The sequence below is a fragment of the Terrapene carolina genome, unplaced genomic scaffold, assembly GCF_002925995.2.
Source record: "Terrapene carolina triunguis isolate 2854851 unplaced genomic scaffold, T_m_triunguis-2.0 Scaffold31, whole genome shotgun sequence".
Taxonomy (NCBI): domain Eukaryota; kingdom Metazoa; phylum Chordata; order Testudines; family Emydidae; genus Terrapene; species Terrapene triunguis.
The window spans coordinates 3961919-3980735 of NW_020664382.1; the positions used below are offsets into that span (position 1 = coordinate 3961919).

At 40.1% G+C, this 18817-nt stretch overlaps 1 protein-coding gene across 3 annotated transcripts in view; it reads left to right on the forward strand.

The window, feature by feature from the left end:
• Positions 1–18817, forward strand: part of LOC112117824 (ETS transcription factor ERG) — a 207509-nt gene that overhangs the window by 44696 nt on the left and 143996 nt on the right. For all 3 annotated transcript variants that reach the window (XM_024215903.1, XM_024215902.2, XM_024215905.2), the window contains exon 2: positions 15917–16001. In XM_024215903.1, the coding sequence (XP_024071671.1) occupies positions 15963–16001 (39 nt within the window). In that variant the 5' untranslated portion in view covers positions 15917–15962. The remainder of the gene's footprint in view (positions 1–15916; positions 16002–18817) is intronic.

Here is an 18817-nt window from a genome sequence, read left to right on the forward strand (position 1 = left end):
TTTATACACACAAAAATCATTATTCTAAGGCTTTATTTAGAATTTACAGCTTCACAAGTGAAGGGTCCATGTGTCCATCCACTAACTGCTGCAGAATCCAGATGCTGAAAAAAAAAAAGTCTAAAATTATATATTCCGTCAGTGTTAGCTATTTATAGACATTCTTCAAATGCATTTGAAATAAAATGAAAACAAAGCTATGAAGGCCACAAATCAAAGTATTATTAAAGATGACTTATATCCTTCCAACATGCTTGGTTTAGCTAAAGGTGTACCATATTTCTATTTTTATAGTGTATTCAGATTTTTATTAATAAGGCTGGATTTAAATTGCAATGCAAATGCCAGTCTTTCTGATACATACTTTTCCAGAGCTTTTTGCAATAAAAGTCAACACTTATTGAAAGTCACTTTCCTCTCTAAATGTCTGATGTTTATACAGCTGTGGTTGTTTTTTTTTTTTTTAAATTCATACATTTGAAATGGAGGTGCCAAAAGTTAAAAACAGAAATTAAACCAATAGAAATAAGGGGTTTATGCCAAAGATAAATAACAAGGATGAAAAGCATAAAGGAATATAAGGGAAAATGGATCAGAAGAATTTCAAACCTACTAATGGACTGTGTTTTGTGTCATATATTTGTTCTGCATAAAAACAGCAATCAAAAATATCATTTTTATTTGATAAATATTTTAGAGAGGCATCACCATATGTATTTAATTTCTTTATATTAATACATTTGAAATAAAAAAATAAACATTGCCAGTCACTGATCAGACAGGCTGATATTGGTGACAGTATAACCCCAAACATTTAAGGTGGGATGTGATTTCACCAAAATTAGGAAGTGCTGGTCCCATATTCCATCAGTTCTCTAATTTACTAACTTCTGGAATAGATGTATTAGGAACATTTTTCAGGAGGTTGGATCATCCACTCCAGTGTGGGAAGGGAGTATGGAGGAAAAATCTCATTCTATTGGGGTTTAGGAGGGATTTGCTCCCACATTGATTAGGTCCCCCGGGCTGTGATCTGTAGGAGACCAGAGTGATCTGCATGGAGGCCACTGTGTTGGCTCTGGCCTCCTAGCAAACTCCTGGTCTCAGATGCCCTCAGAATCCCCAAGATGGGTGCGATAGGGCCCTCAGTGGCCAGGCAGCTTAATGGCTAGATCGTTGGTTAGGGAAACTGTACGGGGACCTGACCCCTCCTTTTCCCTCAGGTCCTGGCCCAGGGTTCTGTGTTGCTCAAACCCCTAAAAAGGGGAGATGGATTTTTCTCCCAGCCGTGAGGGGGGAGGGGGAGTTCAGGGCCTGTTTTCCTGGTCTGCTCCCTTTGTGAGTCCTTTTAGTTTGGGGCATGGCCCCACTAGTCCAGTTGTCCCACAGTTGGGGCTTATCTGTAGGTTCCTGTTGGCAGGGGAAGATTTACTTGCGTCCAGTGGCTGCATTAGCAGGCAACTTACTGGTCTGTGCCTTCAGGCAGGCATACAGAGAGCTCCTGCCTCTTCGCCAGTCAGCCCTTGACTGAGCCAGACTCCCTTCTTTTCTCCCTCCTCCAGGCCTGGCATTGGCTGCAGGTATAATGGGGCAGGGCTAGCTGAGCCCAGAGATTTTCTTTAAACCCTGCTGTGCCAGGCAGCGGTCTCTCCGCTCCTTCACAATGGGGCTACAAACATAAAATAATGCAGTGTCAGGCTGTATTATTTCTTCCAGGGAATCTCCACATTGACAGATGGGGTAATTTGCATCCCTCCTCAGCCTACCTATTTGTCATGCCCTCCCTTGTTGTGCACCCCAGTCCTGTGGTGTATGCCCAGTGGGGGATAGTGATGCAGAATCAGCTCAGTACCCTTTTGTATGTGGAGGGGACCCTCCATACAGGGCTCTAGGATGGGAATGATCAGGCCCGATGAGTGTCACTTAATCCAAACCCATGTTGGAAAAACATACATGCGCCTTCTTAGGTGCATATTCAGTACAGAGTGTTTTGATTATATATGAGTTTATATATCTTCCAACTATGTCAGTACTCAAGATGCAAAAATTCAGCCTGTAGTGCCATCATTTGGATTTGTCACACACTCCCTGAAGGACTTTGAGTCCATAAATAAAATAAAAGAGTGTTTGTGTCCATATGGAGAATCTGCAACAGATTCTGTATGATATGGAGAATATGCTTCAGTCAGGCCATGCAATAAAATTTACACTGAAATATTCTGCTTTTGAGTTAACTGTTTCAGAAAAACATGTGTTATAGTAAGCCCAGTATTTCAGCTGCTGTAACTTCAGGCCCAGGAGGACACTCTGACATTGCACTCCATATGTTTTATGGAAATATGCTAATGAGTGTGAATATAATGCAACTGGAATATGCTTTATGCAAAAGGTCTTGTGTAAGGTTTCATTACAAGGTTTATAATCTACTGAGTGTGTTCATCCTTTTTGTATAAATGTATCATTCTTGTATCTGAAGCTAGAAATATGAAGTATTACTCTGAAGCAAATGTGGACCATTAATGGTGGCTTGGAATCTTGATGGCTCCCATTAACTAAGACAATTGGTTGTAAATGGCTCTGTTTACTAGTAAGCTTTCCTGTATACGTGTGTGTGCCAGCCAGTGGGTAATGAAGTCTCACAGGACATGTGAACATGTCACATGATACTGGAATCCATCTTAAACCTGATGCTTTTCCATTTAGAAGGAAGGGTGGGAACCGAGAGAGAGACAAAAGATTCCATCCTTGTGCCAAAGATATAAAAGGGGGTGGAACAGAACAAAGAGGGCTGCCAGTCATGAGAAATCCCCTAGTTACCACCTGAGCTGGAACTAACAAGAACTGTACCAGGGGAAAGGATTGGGCCCAGACTAAGAAGGAGTCTAGTCTGTGAAAGAAGCTTATTGGACCATCTCTGAGGGTGAGATTTACCTGTATTCAGTTTCTTAAATGTATTAGGCTTAGACTTGTGTGTTTTGTATTATTTTGCTTGTTAACTTACTTTGTTCTGCCTATTATTACTTGAAACCACTTAAATCCTACTTTTTATACTTAATAAAATCACTTTTGTTTATTAGTAAACCCAGAGTAAGTGATTAATACCTGGGGAAGCAAACACCTGTGCATATCTCTCTATCAGTATTATAGAGGTGGACAATTTATGAGTTTACCATGTATAAGCTTTATACAGAGTAAAATGGATTTAATTGGGATTTGGATCCCTTTGGGAACTGGGTGTCTGGGTGCTGGAGATAGGTAACTTGCTAAGCAGTTTTTTGGTTAAAGTCTGCAGCTTTGGGGACGTGGACCAGACCTGGGTCTGTGCTGCAGCAGACTAGCATGTCTGGCTCAACAAGACAGGGTTCTGGAGTCCAAAGCTGGCAGTGGAAAACGGGGTCAGAGGTAGTTTCAGCACATCAGGTGACAGTCACAAGGGGGTCTCTGTGACCGAACCTGTCACAGACTCCATTGGTAGAAAACCTGCCGGGGGAAGGCTACAGTGGTTCAAAGTAGTTAAAACTTCCTCTTTGTCACCAAAAGGTCCATTGGACTACCCCAGCATTAAAGCTGGCAGTGGTAGTGGGAGAGGTGATCTGGCTTGGGCAGTCCGGGGGGTATGCCACTTGAGCACATCTCCATAGCACTCTCCCCCTGTGAACGTCCTGAAGGAACTTTAAGCTTTCTCCTTGTTCAGACTCCCCCAAAGAGGACAAGGTATGATTTAATTGACAGTGTTCCTTTGGGTGAATCCCCTGGGGTTTGGTGGCCAAAGCTATGGCAGATAGGTGCAGTTTGCACCACCCTAAACCAGCAAGAGTGAATGTGGTCACAAGTGTAAGAGAAAACATCAAACCAATAGTGCTCATAGAAAATTTTGTGGGTAGGGGGTTGGCTTTTCACTTCACTGAGACATACCTCCTGTCACAAAACCCTTCATTTCCATAATACAACATATTTTCCTCTGGTAAATTCTATTACTGAACAATAGGTATTTCTTGAATATGACAGTGAAGAGAAATAGAGCAAATGTTAACTATATTTTATTTCCTGCTCATATATATCTAAGCTAAGCTTGCACTCTATTTCTCACATAAAACTAATTTTAGTCATTATATACTCATGCTAACCTATAAAATGACAGAACTTCGCCATGTTTGGCAGAGATGGGTGAATAATTTGCAGGAGATAATTTACTCAATAAATCTAGCCTCTGTTTGGTTCATGAATTGTCTGCAGACAGCTTACAATGACTTTGAATTTGCTATTCAAAATTATTCACTAAATTTCTGTGAGTAATGTTTGTTCTGTTCATAGTTTGTGGAATCATTCATTACAAGTACTCAAAATCTAAGTGGTGCTGTGTAATTTTGATTGGATACATAGGTTATATGGTATTGCATGTTGCAGAATTGGGTGACTAATTCTTAAAATTAGTTTTCTTATGTAATTACTTAAGTTTGAGGTTAAAATCTAATCTATATTTATCTAATTTATTTTTCTAATATTAGTTTAAAATGTGTGGTTTCTACCATTCCTGATGATACAAATTCAATTATTTAATCAAGTAAATATTCACAGAAAATTTGAGGTATTCATCCAGTTTTATTTAGATATTTTAAAATGTTATTGTTTCTTGTTTCTTATTTAGATAGCATCAGCCTTATGGTAAGTGCTTACATATGACTGAAAATGTTAATATTTGAATCACAATGTTGTGTAAAGCAAAGCCAATTTGATTTTTATCCAGCACTTTCAGTGAGTATATATAAATCAGTTTCTCTCTTAAGTGAATGGAAAACAGCGATATAGATATCTGATAGAAACCAATCCAGGGTCCTCACAAAAGGAGCTCTCACCATGGCGTTCGTAGACCCTAACTTAGCTCTGATGAAAACATGTGATCTTCAGAAAAAATCCATAATAAACTTCCAACCAGTGATCTGATCACAGTTTTCAAAGTTGTTTTTGCAATGAAAAGTACTAGAGACTTGCTTATAAATATAGAAAACTGAGAAATAATAATAATTCTCCTTTACATTCCTAGGTAGCCCAGATTAGTGGGGGAGAGCTGCCTGAAGGCATAGACTTTTTGGTTTCAAACGCCAAGTCGGGGGCTGATTATGCAAGACCTCTATGTGTAGAAATGTTTTAAACTCAAAGGGAGTTCAGCCCATAGAGGGCTTGCAGGAAACAGATACATGGTATGCATCTAGAGAATATCTATTTGGTTACCCATTGTTATTGAGAAGGATTTCATAATTATGCTTTCAAAAATACTCTTATTTGACTTTACCTTTCAACAAAAGATATATTCCATTTCCCTAGTTTGTGATTTCAGTCTTGGAATAGTCTCTCAGTATTTCTTTCCCTTTTATTGCATGTATGAACGTTGCGTCAGCTGAGATTAAGTATTGCATGGGTTAAAGCTTTTGAAAAGGGCTTTGTCTTTAACAGTGAGCTAAGCATAAATTGGAGAGAACCACCATTTGGAGATATATTCCTGTCCTGACGTCACCTTACTTTCAGGCGAGGCCCTGTTTTTCTTTGGAAAGTTGTATTTCTGTAGAGTGCTTGTGTGCATAATTGTAACCTTCAGACAGAAATTACATGGCGGTCACTCCAGTGTGGTATGTTTTGTTTTTGTGGAGTTTATGGCTCTGCACCTTCAGGTTAGCAGATAGGCTGAAAATGTAGATATAGAAATTTGACAACTGATCTGGAGTGAAACAGAATGGCAATAAAACAGACCAAGCAAGAGTTTGATTCGATCCAGCAGCTTTTTTGGTGAACTCTGTGGTTTTCCACTTGGAATCCACGAGGTCGTGGATACATTCTTTACTCTCCCCAAGGTATTTCATGCATGTGTATAAGTATCCTGTAACAGGATAAGCATCAGGGACTAATCATTATCAAACACTTCTCCACTGTATTGAAATAGACAGTCAAAACCTTGAACTATGGAAAGCAGTCATCGTAGTTAAATGTGTCAGATGTGACTCAAAAGTCTCCTTCCTTTCTGAAGATATTACTTCATTCATTTTAACCACATTTGTAAATGGCCTGGAGTGAAGAGATACTGTTTGGGGAATTCCAAACTCTTTTATACATAGTTGGAATGTTCAGGAATAGCTGCACTGCATTCCACATTGATGCATAATCCAAGTTATAGGTTTGAATAAAGACATGGTATTTTTCCAAAAAATAAAAAATGTTATTGGTCAAAAGCATATTATATTGGGAGCTAATAATAATAAAAACATTTTTGGCTGGTCCTACTATGGAATAGCTAATTTAGGGCTGTATCCTGCCATGAGATCTGAGGGTTAGAACTTAAAATAAGCAGCAGCACAAATGACTTATCTGTGTTACATTGTGGAAATGTGACTCCTCAACACAATTCCATGTTCTAAAGAGGGTTTTCCACAGCTTCTGTCATACTGCTCCATTGGTCCCTGTGGATCTCCAAGCAAGGGACACTGTTTGGTCAAAAAGGGAGGTTTATTACCTACCAGCAATATTGATTTTATTTCTTCAAAATGCATGCAGCTTAGCTTTATATCGTATAAAAAGGATGCACCATCTCCTAGATGGATTAACTACTGCTTAAGGGCTGCTGCAGGGGTAGAGACACAAGGGTGATAGCATCTGTTCGCACATACAGATGTTAAGGGCATAAAGCATTCATTGATAGTATTGAGTTCACCATGGATAGGGTCATCCAAGAGCCTACAAAATCAGGCCATTAGCTTGTGAAAGATGTCCGAAGAATGATCACATATGTCTCCATTCTCAGTTACCACCTTCCTCATGCCAACACTCTGACATGTTACATACCAAAAAGAAAATAATTTTTTTATTTTTTTTTTAAAAAAAGTCATTTTTGCTGAAAATTTTCTTTTTGAAGCTTTTCAGGTTTTTGTCAAAACATTGTTTTTTTGTTTTCTGTTGAAAATGAATTTTTGTGTGTATGTGAAAATTTCCATTTTGTCAAAAATCCATTTTCCATTCAAAAAAACATTAAGGGAAAATTGTCAACCAGTTCTACTAGAAGCACAAATTTAACTTAAAAAAGAAAAACACTTTATTTAAATTCAGCTGCCAAAGAATTTACTGTTTGTTTAATATATTTTCAAAAATGGAATTTACTAACATTTCTGGACAAAATTCACAGGTATTTTGTTAGGTGGTATTAGACACCCCTTCCCATCCCTGTCTGACTTCCACCACAACTGCTGTGAAAATCAGTATATATTGATGTAACTTACATTCTGAGGAGCTGGAGGAAGGTGTAAATTGTATCAATTTGTATTCCCTCATAGGGTGGTTGAGTGGGTGTAAGGAGATCTAACTGACTCCGAGGGATTGTAAGGTGTTCTGATTTATGTATTACTTCTGAATTTGGTCCTCTGGTTCTATATTATTGTTTTACTCACTCCCTTCATTTAGAGTGATGAAATCCCGCTCAAATAGTGTACATTGATAGTGTCAATCAGTGGTTTCAACCTTTTTTCATTTGCGGACTCCTAAAAAATTTCGAATGGAGGTATGGATCCCTTTGGAAATCGTAGACATAGTCTACGGAACCCCAGGGGTCCATGGAGCACAGGTTGAAAACCACTGGTGTGGATGAAGCAGCTGCCTCTGCAATGAAAATATTTCATCCAGCATATTCCCTCTGCAAGGTTTTATTCTTGAGGTTTCTAGAGTGCATCGGTTATGACAAAAGAAACAAAAATTAAAATGGTTTTACTCAACCACAAAATAAACAGAAAATCCTCCACCAGTGTTATACAACTCAGTGTGGAGATCTGCTCTTCTGTTCAAGAAAGCCCACTTGACTAGAAGAGCAGGGATGTTTGTAGGTGGCACATTGGCTGAGTCTGCCCAAAATATCCCTGATTCACAAATTCTGATTTATAAACAGTATTACAATTCCAGTTCTGGGATTTTCTCAAGCAGATACTCAGAGGCGGCTTTACCATAAAACACAGGGTGCCCTGGCATGGGGCCACCCAACGAGGGGGGGCCCCAAGGCCGGGCAGCTCTGGCGGCAGAAGCTTGGTCCTGCCGGCTCCTGGGTCTCCTGCTGCAGGCTCCGCCTCCACCGGCAGCCAAGCTCCCCCTCCCGCACCTCTTCCCCACCTCCTCCCCCGAGCGTGCGGCATTCCTGCCCCTCCTGCATCCTAAGCGCTCCACACCCCAGCTCCCTGTCTCAGCCCTGAGCCCCCTCCTGCATCCTAACTCCTGGCCAGACCCTGCATCCCAGCCTGTTCCTACACCCTAACTTCCTCCCAGACCCTGCACCCCCAGCCCTGAGCCCCCTCCTGCACTCCAGGTCCTGGCCAGACCCTGCACCCCAACAATTTTTTACATTTTTTTTATAAAGCGCTCTTATCCAAAGCGCTTTACAATAGTTAGCTAACAGTACAAACAATATTTGGAAAGATCATTAAGTGGTCCGCCGAGACCCTCAGCGATTTTCAAGTGGTCTGTGGAAAAATAAATTAGACTACAAAAACAATCAAGGTACCTCACTTTATTTTCATTTACTTCCTATAACTTATAGGAGGAGGAGGAAGAAAAAAAAAATGAAAAACGGGGGTAGGGGGGAGATGAGAGAATGTTCTTTTTCTTGGCTGGATCCCAAGGAGGGGCCTCAACAATGAAGCTGAGCACAGGGCCCCACTAACTCTAACGCCACTGCAGATACTATTAATGGTCATGAATTGTGTCGTGTGAGGAATTTACCTCTTGCAAAATATTCCTTTGAGGTGCACGATAGTCACTTTTCAGTTCTGGAGCAGTATCTCACAAGCCTATGTGGAAAGAGAAGATTCTCATTTGCTCACTGGAATCCATAACAATTGCTTCTGGCTCTGGAACATTATTCTGTACAGAACAGCTATTTTTCTTTCTTTCATGGATTCCAAAATGTATTATATCATTTTCTTCTCCTTCTGAGCCTTGCGCATGGTAACTAAGTCTGGGTGAAATCCTGACCCCAGTGAAGTGAATGGCAAAAATCTCATTGACTACAATAGGTGAGGACTTCACCCCTGAACTTTAAGAGTACCAATAAAGGACTTAATTCACCTCTGAGTGCAGTAGTGAAGTGAAAATTGCACCCCCTGCACCAGCAGAACAACTGTGTCACCTAGGGCTTTCACTTACCAAGGGAGAGCAGCTTTAATTTCTGGCAGTAGCCGTATGCTCCAATTACACAGCCACTGGTCTGATACAGGCTGTCCAGGGGATGTGCTAAATCATCAACTGCCCTGGGTATTCTAACCTGGTCTTGCCGTACAGCCTGCCTTACCAGTGCCAGCTAAATCTAGGTGTCCAGATAGAGTGAGATTAGCCTGGGTTCCATTGGCAGGTGCTGATAGAACCTAGGGAGTGAATACAGCTCCACATTTTAAAAATGCTCAAACATCTTAAAATAGATTCCTGTAAAATATATGGCATACGCAGGCTACATGATGATGTGATAGGGTTTAAAGGCTTTACTGGCACTCATTTGGGATGATTTGTATAACTCACTCCTGGATTCACCCCGTGAATAATAGTAATGATCCCAAAGCCCTCATGCTAATAAAACCTCTGTACAATACCACGTCATATTATTCACTACATTACACACGTGTGTGCTTAAGTAAAATTTCCACTGCTGTCTACCATTCATAGCTTTTCATATCATCTCATACTTACATATTTATGAACTGTACGTTTGTACTGCTGTTAGGCTATGCCCTTTGGAAGGGGTGATAAGAGGCTGTTCCCAAAGTGTAATTATCAGCTGGAAGGGGGATGTTGAATAAAATTCCACCATCCCTATGTCTATAACTGGCTGTTTTGGGGTGTTCCTTGAATATGATCATTGCCTTCAGTGGAGCTATACCAATTTACACCAGCTGAGAATCTGGCCCATGAAATTTAGCAGGTCAGTTTTCATATACCGAGGATTCCATTATGGTTAATGATGAATATAGATGCAACAAGCTGGAGTTTGCATATTATACATTTTTCAGATAGATATTGTGGGCCAAATTCACCCCGGTGTAACTACATGCTTTGAGTTGACAAAAATAAGCACTGATAGAATATAACTCTAAATTATACTAAGGGCCAAATTCGGCTCTGAGTTTCAGTACATGTAGCTCAGAGTGGAATTTGGACCTATAATCTGAGTTCATCTGTTAAACTAAATGGCAGGACATACTGTCTTACTGTGTTTTAGTGGAATGCATAGAACCTGCATCTAGGTAAGCATAATGTGCCAATTTGTGAAAAAATAATTTATGCTGTCATTATGAAGGGAAAGATTGCACAGGGGAAACACTACTAATGTAACAACAGGTGAGGAGACCCTCTGGAGTAGAGGGAAGACTTTGCCAAATAACAAGAGTTTATCATTGTGTACATTAAATAGTCTGATCCTTTTGATATGACTATAAAAGGGAAAAACAATTTAATCACATCTGTTCATATTTCCAAGGCTCTTTGATGTATGCATACAACTTCAAGATATTCCAGTTGGAGTTGCAAGTATGAATGGAAAGGGTAGTAGACTCTATAGTTTATATCGGTCTTCAAATACGGAATTTACATATTATTGGTAGAGAGTATGACTGTAAAAATGCATATCCAGGTTTGGTTGATTGCATCCTGTGCTATCATTTTATTTTTATTTTCTCATTGGAGTTCAAATGGACCTGAACACAACTGTGGAATTTGTCCCCCTTAATTTAGTATCTAATGAACAAATGCTACTTTGTTATGTTCTGTATATGTGCTTGTAAAACAAAGTGAGTGAAACTTTGTGTAAACTAGGGACACCTGGAACTATAAGAATTTTGCTGAAGTACAATTAATGTAAAGAACTGCTCTGACACTAAAATATGCTCTGGCTCACCATTTAGGCCCTGATTCAGGAAAACAGTTAAGTACATATTTAACTTTAAGTATGTCCTTAAGTCCCATTAACTTGGGACTTAAATACATGCTTAAAGTTAGGCACATGTTTATGTGCTTTCCTGGACAGAGATGCTTTCCTGAATCCAGCCTTTATAGCTTGTTACTGCAAGGTGCTGAGCAACCTCTGGGGGTGCTCAGCACCCTTCGGGATCAGGCCTTTAAACTAGAGGCATGCTTAGCAAAGATTACAGTGCAAAATATACAGCTAAGGGCAGACCCTTTGACAGATTGTGACGCACAAACATGACATGCATGAAACTCGGAGGTTGGGGGAGTTCTGACAAAAAATATTATCTGGTTCAGAAAGTTAGTACCAGATGTCTGAAACTTTTATATCCAACCAGTAAAGGTGGAAGTGAAATGATTTAAATAGTGGTTTTATTTTTTTGCGGAAAAGAAAACAAGAAATATAATGGAGGTTTTTTTAGGCAATGATTTGCTTAGGTAGAAATACAAAGTTGTGCTTTCTGTAGGCTGGGATCTAGAAGGGCACCCTTTCTGGCCCGATGAAGCTGTAAATGGTTATCCAGGTCAGAATTAAGACTGTGTTGTGACAGATATGGCTATTTCCTGCCATGCCTTGTGAGAACTCATTGAATTAAGTTTAAATATCTTTGCAGTCCACTGGAGGGTTTTGAAGGACAGACACCTACTAGAGCCCAAGGTGGAGTTGAGGTGACCTCTGGCAAGCTTTTTAGCAAGGGTGTTTTCTTGTTTTTAATATGTTTTCTCAGTAATACATTGATTCTTAAGGTGAAAACGCTTGCTTAGTGCTGTGTGGTAACATAACTGAGGGTGTCATCGGAGTCTCTACTCACTATCGGAGCACTTCCTGCTGGCCGTGTCTGGGGATTAGCTTGGCCAGCCCAACACCCTCTTCTTGCAGTTCCTCAGCCTGCTGTCTCACTCTGTGGGCCCCTCTCCTGCTCCTCAGGAGCTGCCACACCTCATCTTCATGGCTTAGCCCTCCAGCCAAGTCACAAATAGTCCTCCCCTTCCAGGGTACTATCAAGACCTTCCACACCATCCCAGACGGTCCTGAACTGCCCTGGCTGAGCCACTCCGTTAGTAGCCAGAAAAAGTGGACCCATACAGTCTTCAAGTTCACTGCCCAGATTGTACCTCTCATTCAGTGGCTGTTAGGGGAACCCAGCCTTTCCCTCTACTCTGGGTTCCAGACCAGAAATCCTGCCTCCAGTACCCAAGATCTGTATGAGCACAAACCTTCCTGCCACTCCTGGACTACTTCCTATCTTGCCTGTCCCAGGCTCTTATTCTCCACCCTTTTAGCCAACCCCCTATCTCCTGGACCTGATAGACAAACCCTTCCTCTTGAGTCCAAATCCCTTTCTCTCCCTTGTCCCAGGGAGAGTGACTGCAGTCTCTTTTCTCCTACCAGCTTCCTGTTTTTATAGAAGCCCCACCTGTTCCTGCACAGGTGACTTTCTCTTACTTAGAGTTCTCCTGTCTGAGTAAATATTCCCCAGTTTGCAGCCTAAGAAGTTCATTGGCCCATCTGTTCTACATTAACCTATTCAGGTTAACCTTTAGGGTTAATGTGAGTGTGAGGGCCACGCCCTATCACAGCAGGCAATATGCTGAGCGTAGAGTCTGGAGAGAAAGCAAAGTGAAGTTGTTGGTCTTTTAGGCAGTCAGTCTTGCTGGGAATATCACAGTGTAGGCTGGGAAGTGTGCAGCCTGGAAACCCCCTGGTTAGGAGGGAGAGAGACATGGGTCTTTCTGCCCAACAGAGGTGATGGCTGAAAAACCAGGAACCTAGGCTATGTCTAAACTAGCACTTTTGTCAGTGAAACTTTTGTTGGTCAGATGTGTGAAAAAACACCCACACACCCACGACTGATAAATGTTTCACTGACAAAAGTGCCAGTGTGAACAGTGCTAAGTCGGCAGGAGACTGTCTTCCCCCGACATAGTTACAGCCACTCATTGGGGATTGTTTAATTATGCTGGTGGGAGAGCTCTCTCCCGCAGGCATAGAATGGCTACCCAGGAGACCTTACAGCGGCACAGCTGCATTGGTACAGCTGTGCCACTGTAAGGTCTGTAGTATAGACATAGCCCTAGAGTGGGTGCCTTTGGTGGACCACAAGTGGGGAATTCAGGTGCAGTGGCCCTGAACTGTGACATATGCTATTGAAACAGCCACCTCCATTTGGGAGCACTGCTACAGATGAGTGCCTTAAATAGAAAAAATATAAAATTGCCATAACCTATCCATGTTTCAAACTCAGACTGAACAAACATTTTCTTTGATTTCCAGTTGGATTTACAAATTTCTCCCACCCTCTCTTTTGTAAAGAATTCTCTGTTCTGGCGTCTAGATGTAGATTGAAAAAGTACCAGCATAATCCAGTCAGTTTTGCCTAAGCTACTGCCCCTGGCTGTTCGCTCCAGGCAAATTTAAGCTCTGATGCTATGTCTACATACACTGCAGTTAGACACCCACAGCTGGCCTGTGCTAGCTGACTCTGGCTTGCAGGGCTCAGGCAAAGAGGCTGTTTAGTTGCAATATAGACGTTCTGCAGCCCAAGCTCTGGCACCCTCCCATCTCTCAGGTTCCTCGAGCCCGGTCTCCAGCCTGACCCCAACATCTACACCGCAATTGAACAGCCTGCTGCTCTGAGCCCCATGAGGCTGAGTTGGCAGGCACAGGCTGGCTGCGGGTTTTTAATTGCAGTGTAGACATACCCTAAGAAGTCTGGTGATCCTGTTCCAAAAGTACTAAACTGATGCCTGTCATTAGTGAACGGATGTATTTAAATTCTTTACCAGTGGCCAGATTTTTAAAGATATTTAGGTGTCTAAAGATGCAGATAGGAGCCTAGTGGGATTTACAAAGGGCCTAAGTGATTAATTCCTATTTAATTCAATTGGAGTTAGACACCTAGGTGCTTTTGAAAGTCCCATGAAACGCCTATCTGCATATTTAGGCACCTAAATGACTCTGAAAAATTGCCCCCAAATCTTATTTTATGGGCTAAATCGTGGCAGCTTTTTCTGCATATATGGTAAAGGAGATGGGAAAGCTGGGCAAAACCCTTAACCACGCGCTCTCCACCCAAACCTGAAAAAGTCACACACTGCAGATCCTCCCTGATCAGACCCATAAAGTGGCATTCTCGTTTGGTACCTGAATGGGCATGTTCAGCTGTTTATCATGGATACTCCCTGTCCATGTTTCTCTATATCTCCCATTAGCCTCGCTCACTATGATTTTAGTCCTGCAAGGTGCAGAACACCTAGACATTCCATTGACTTATGTGGGAATTGCTCTTCCCAAGAGCAAATAAGCACCTGGCAGGGAGAGGGTTAGAAAAGTATTCAGGTCTTAACTTTGTTAGCAATTCAGTCACAATACCTGACTGAGTCTAGCTCTCTTCCTAAAACCTGAATGAAACATTTCAAAATAGATTGGGGGAATAATTTGTATTTGCATGTCAGGCAAACCTGCATTGCTTTGGGCTGACAAAAATAATCACTGATGCAGCAAAACTCTAAATTTTCTTTGATAATTTTTCACATTTTTCCAGTGGCTGTAAAAATGATGACCATGATGACAGAGGAAGTGAAATAAAATCTCACAATTTATACAACTCTAATATTTTAATATATGACATTTTGAGATCTTAAAATTTTCATCCCATAAAACACAGTGGATAATGCTGCTGATGTTTGAAAAGGGGTTTGCAGTTGAAAAAGGAGTTAGGTTCATTTGTTCAATAATTAACTTTTTAAAAAAAATTAAAAATTGCACATCTGTTTTGCATGAATTGTACCAACACTTCAAATCACGTGGGAGAGAAATCTCCAAAGAACACAATCACTCCAACAACCCGTATGATCTTCCATGGCTAGCTGGGGAAACTGTACCAATGGTTCACCTAACTGTGAATTTTGCTTGCATTGGGCTTTCCGAATTCGGTCTTAAAGTTTACTAACCCAATTCCCATTGACTTCAATGGGAGTAAGGTTGGGCCCTTTGAGTAGTAAAGGGGGGAAAATTCACTAAGGGCCAAATTCTGATACCTTTAATCACACTGAGTAAAACCTTATTCCACAAGTGGTCCCATTAAGGTGCAACACAATGAGTCAAGGTATCAGCCTTTGACCATGACAAGTAAATAGAAGCTCGAACCTCAAATGATCTTAGCTGTAAGAACAGAATTATTAATAATATCATCTTGTCACTTTAAAAGACAAAAAGGAGTTCAAGAATCTAAAGGAATCACTCTGCATGGAAAATGGGGATTTTCCAGGCTTTCAAGGGAAAACAGAGAAAAATGAGGTATAACTAAAATTGTTATGTTTTTGCGTTTTGTTTTCCTACTACAAACCATACTCTTTAGCACATAGCTAATGTTCCTGTTATTGAGCAATATGTTATTTTAGAGGAGACATTACTTAAAAAATAAAAATATTATCTAAATAATACTGTACTATCAATCATATATTGGGAATTTCAAAAGTTCTGTGTTTTAAAATGCTATTGAACTAGATGATGGGCCAGAGCCCCAGCTCTTGTAGATGGGCACAGCTCCACTGAAGCGATGCTTATTTACATCAACTGAGGATCTGCCCCAATTATATTGCATCTAACAGGGGAAGAAGAAATTCTAGAGCAACTCTGCCCTATATTAAGAATACCAGTGCTATACAATTAGAGCCCAATCCTGCAGTTCTTATTCAGGGAGAATTGCCTATTAAGTTTAAAGGAGAATTTTCCTGAATAAGGAACACAGGTTCAATCCCTGACATTGTTTTCTCCTTTAAGAAATAGAACCAATAATATCTTACGTACAGCATCAGCTGTATTTGCTATAGGGGAAAAAAACTTACTTCTCCAGAAAAGAAAATAGAGTCTTATTGGAAATAAATATAAGCATATAGACTCTTATGTGATTTTGTTTTCTTGTTTGTGCAGCTGCCTTGGGGTTTGAACTGGTAAACACATTGGCCTCTTAAAGGACATGATTCAGACTGTCCCAGATCCAGCAGCTCATATCAAGGTAAGTTTTCTGTTGACTGCAAGTCTTTAAATGTTTAGAAAATAATAATGTTAAGGATTGTATATTCATATTGCATGCCTTCTGTATGGCTCAAAATTGTATCAATTTACCGTATTGGCTTTTTCATTCCTTTATAGTTGTATGTCGTCAAATACTTCACAATATTACCTTTTTTTTGGTACTTGTTCTAAAGACTGAAATAGACTTCAGTTGGTCCTATCGCATCGAATTTTGAGGATAAGTCTCTGTGGATTATAGAGCTATGCTTTTTTTGCTTAAAATTCATGATGCTCAATAAGTGAATCCACCTGGAAAATACAAAGCTCACACAGCACAGATCCTGTTCCGTTGAAGTAAATGGCAACACTTCCACTGACTTTATGGCAGCAGGAAACTGCACATAACATAGAAAACAAAGCAAACTAAAAACCCATAAAAAAGAGTAGATTCTTAGTTGTATATAAATCAGTGGGAGTTTGGCCACTAACTTCAGTGGGACTGGGATGTAGTCCAAAATGCAACACTGCTTTTCTACATCTTGAAAATGGTAATATTTTTTGAGCTCCACTGTGTCCATCATATTAGAGCCCAAAGCATTTTCTTACCCTTCTATCATGGAACAGATAATATTTATCTAAGTAGACTTACAAATGTAGCCAGCTGCTGTATTATTAAGAACACTACAGTTCTGGAAATAGAACATATGCAGTATTGTACCACTTGAGCCCAACAAGCTAACATTGAATACTGTATTTCTGCCTATTATATCATTTTAAAGGCCTTATTTGGGAAGAGTTTCATAACTGCTTCAGAAATTTACCTCCTAAAGAACACGGCTGGAACTGTCATTGTCCAGTAAAGTAATGCATCCACACCAGTGTCAAAAGCCTACCGATATTTATTTACATCCAATACTTCAAGACACTGTTGTTTAGGTTATCATTGCTCCAGCCGCCTAAAGATATCACTTGATAAATAAAATTGCAGCAGTAAGAGAAATAGATTGACTATGCAGTTTGGTGCTGAGCAGATTTTAAATGAAATGTAATGTTTCTTTTGATATCCAGTTCTGAGTATTAAAATCTTCTGGGTTTTATTTGTATCTTAACATTGGGGTTTACAGTATTTGATTCAATTTCTTCTGTTTGCTTGGTCATAGTTTTATAGTTCTGTTCACTTTTTTACCTTTTTGGAGTTCCTACTCAGTCAACTGAAAAATACCAGTCAGCAGCCATAATATAGAATAACTACATTTCTGAAATTTATTTTTATTAAGTTGTAAGTTAAAACAAAAGTACATGGCTGTGGGAAAAACCACTTTTCACAGTCTTCTTGTATTCAGATGTTTTTAAGGAATATGAGCAGTAAAATATTGATGTGCATAATAATCTGATATGAAAATGGTAACAATTCAAATGTTTTTAAGGCATCAAATATATTTTTGCAGAGTGTTGGTATTTTCAGAGCCAAAGATAACACCAAAAAGAACTGAATTTCACATATTTTGCCAAAAATGGCATCAGAAGCAGTTTTTTTCACACTGGGAATTGAATTTCAAAGGGATGGGAGGTGCGGGGGCGGAGGGGGTTTGTGTTTGTGTGTGACTTTTGCGGGAAGTCTAATAATGAATGCTTCTGACAGGCTGGCAATTGCAAGCAACCATTTTTTCCTACGTGTATAGAAAACACACAAGCATAGGTTCTACATCTTCCAGCAACAGTTACTAGGCTTTTTATAAACTAAATTTGAACCAGGCCTGAGACATGTCCATATCCAACTGTGCTCGAAAAACACTTACTATAGACACAGAAGACTTATGTTATTCTATCAACCTAGCACTGCTGAGCAAGCAAACTGTATAGTTATAGGAGTAAGAAATGGAGTCTGTTTGCAACAGCAAAACATGCAAAAATTGGTTATATATTAACATTTGGGCAAGTATTTTAGCCAATCCATGTGCTTATCATGTTTGTTGAAGTGGAGGGGAGAGAATGAAATCAGTACTAGTCGAAAAAACTTCAGATCCTCCACATTAATGATAGAATTTACTTTTGTATAAACATATTCTCCAAAAAGAACTAGGGGATGATCCATTGGTCAAGACTTTAAAGTGGACTAGATGAATTACCTAAAATATACCACAGGGAACAATCATGTATTGGTAGGGGAATAAACTAAGAGGCCTAATATGTCTTTTTTTATCTCTAATTTCTATTTTTTCAGAGGGCTAGAGTAATTTGGCTTCATTTTAGTCATTGCTATAGTGTTGTTCAGTTGTAACTATTACTTTACCTCACTGAATGTGTGTTCATATACTTCTGGAGAAAATACTCATTCATGCACATTTTAAAATTGCAACTTTGAAGTTCACTTTCCAGGAACATCTATGTAACTACAATTTGACAACTTGTACATTTGTTTATAGTGAACGCAAAAGGAGAGCATGTATGGCCCGTGTGAATATTTGTAGACATTTCTTTGCAATGAGAGTGATTATTTTTTCATTATGTCTTTTACATTAGATATACAGAAAAAAGCCCCAGTTGCCAAAAGAAAAAATTAACCATTGTTGTATTACCTAGAAGATAATAAGGCTAAGGCAGGCTTCCTGCCTGTCCTGGCACTGCAGACCATGCTGTGCCCTGGAAGCGACCAGCAGCAGGTCCGGTTCCTAAGCGGAGGCGCGCAAGTGGTTCCGTGTGGCTCTCGCCTGCAGGCATCGCCCCCCAGCTCCCATTGGCTGGGAACCAATTGGCGGAACTGGTGCTTGGGGTGGGGCAGTGCGTGGAGCCCCATGGCCCCCCCAGCCTAGGAGC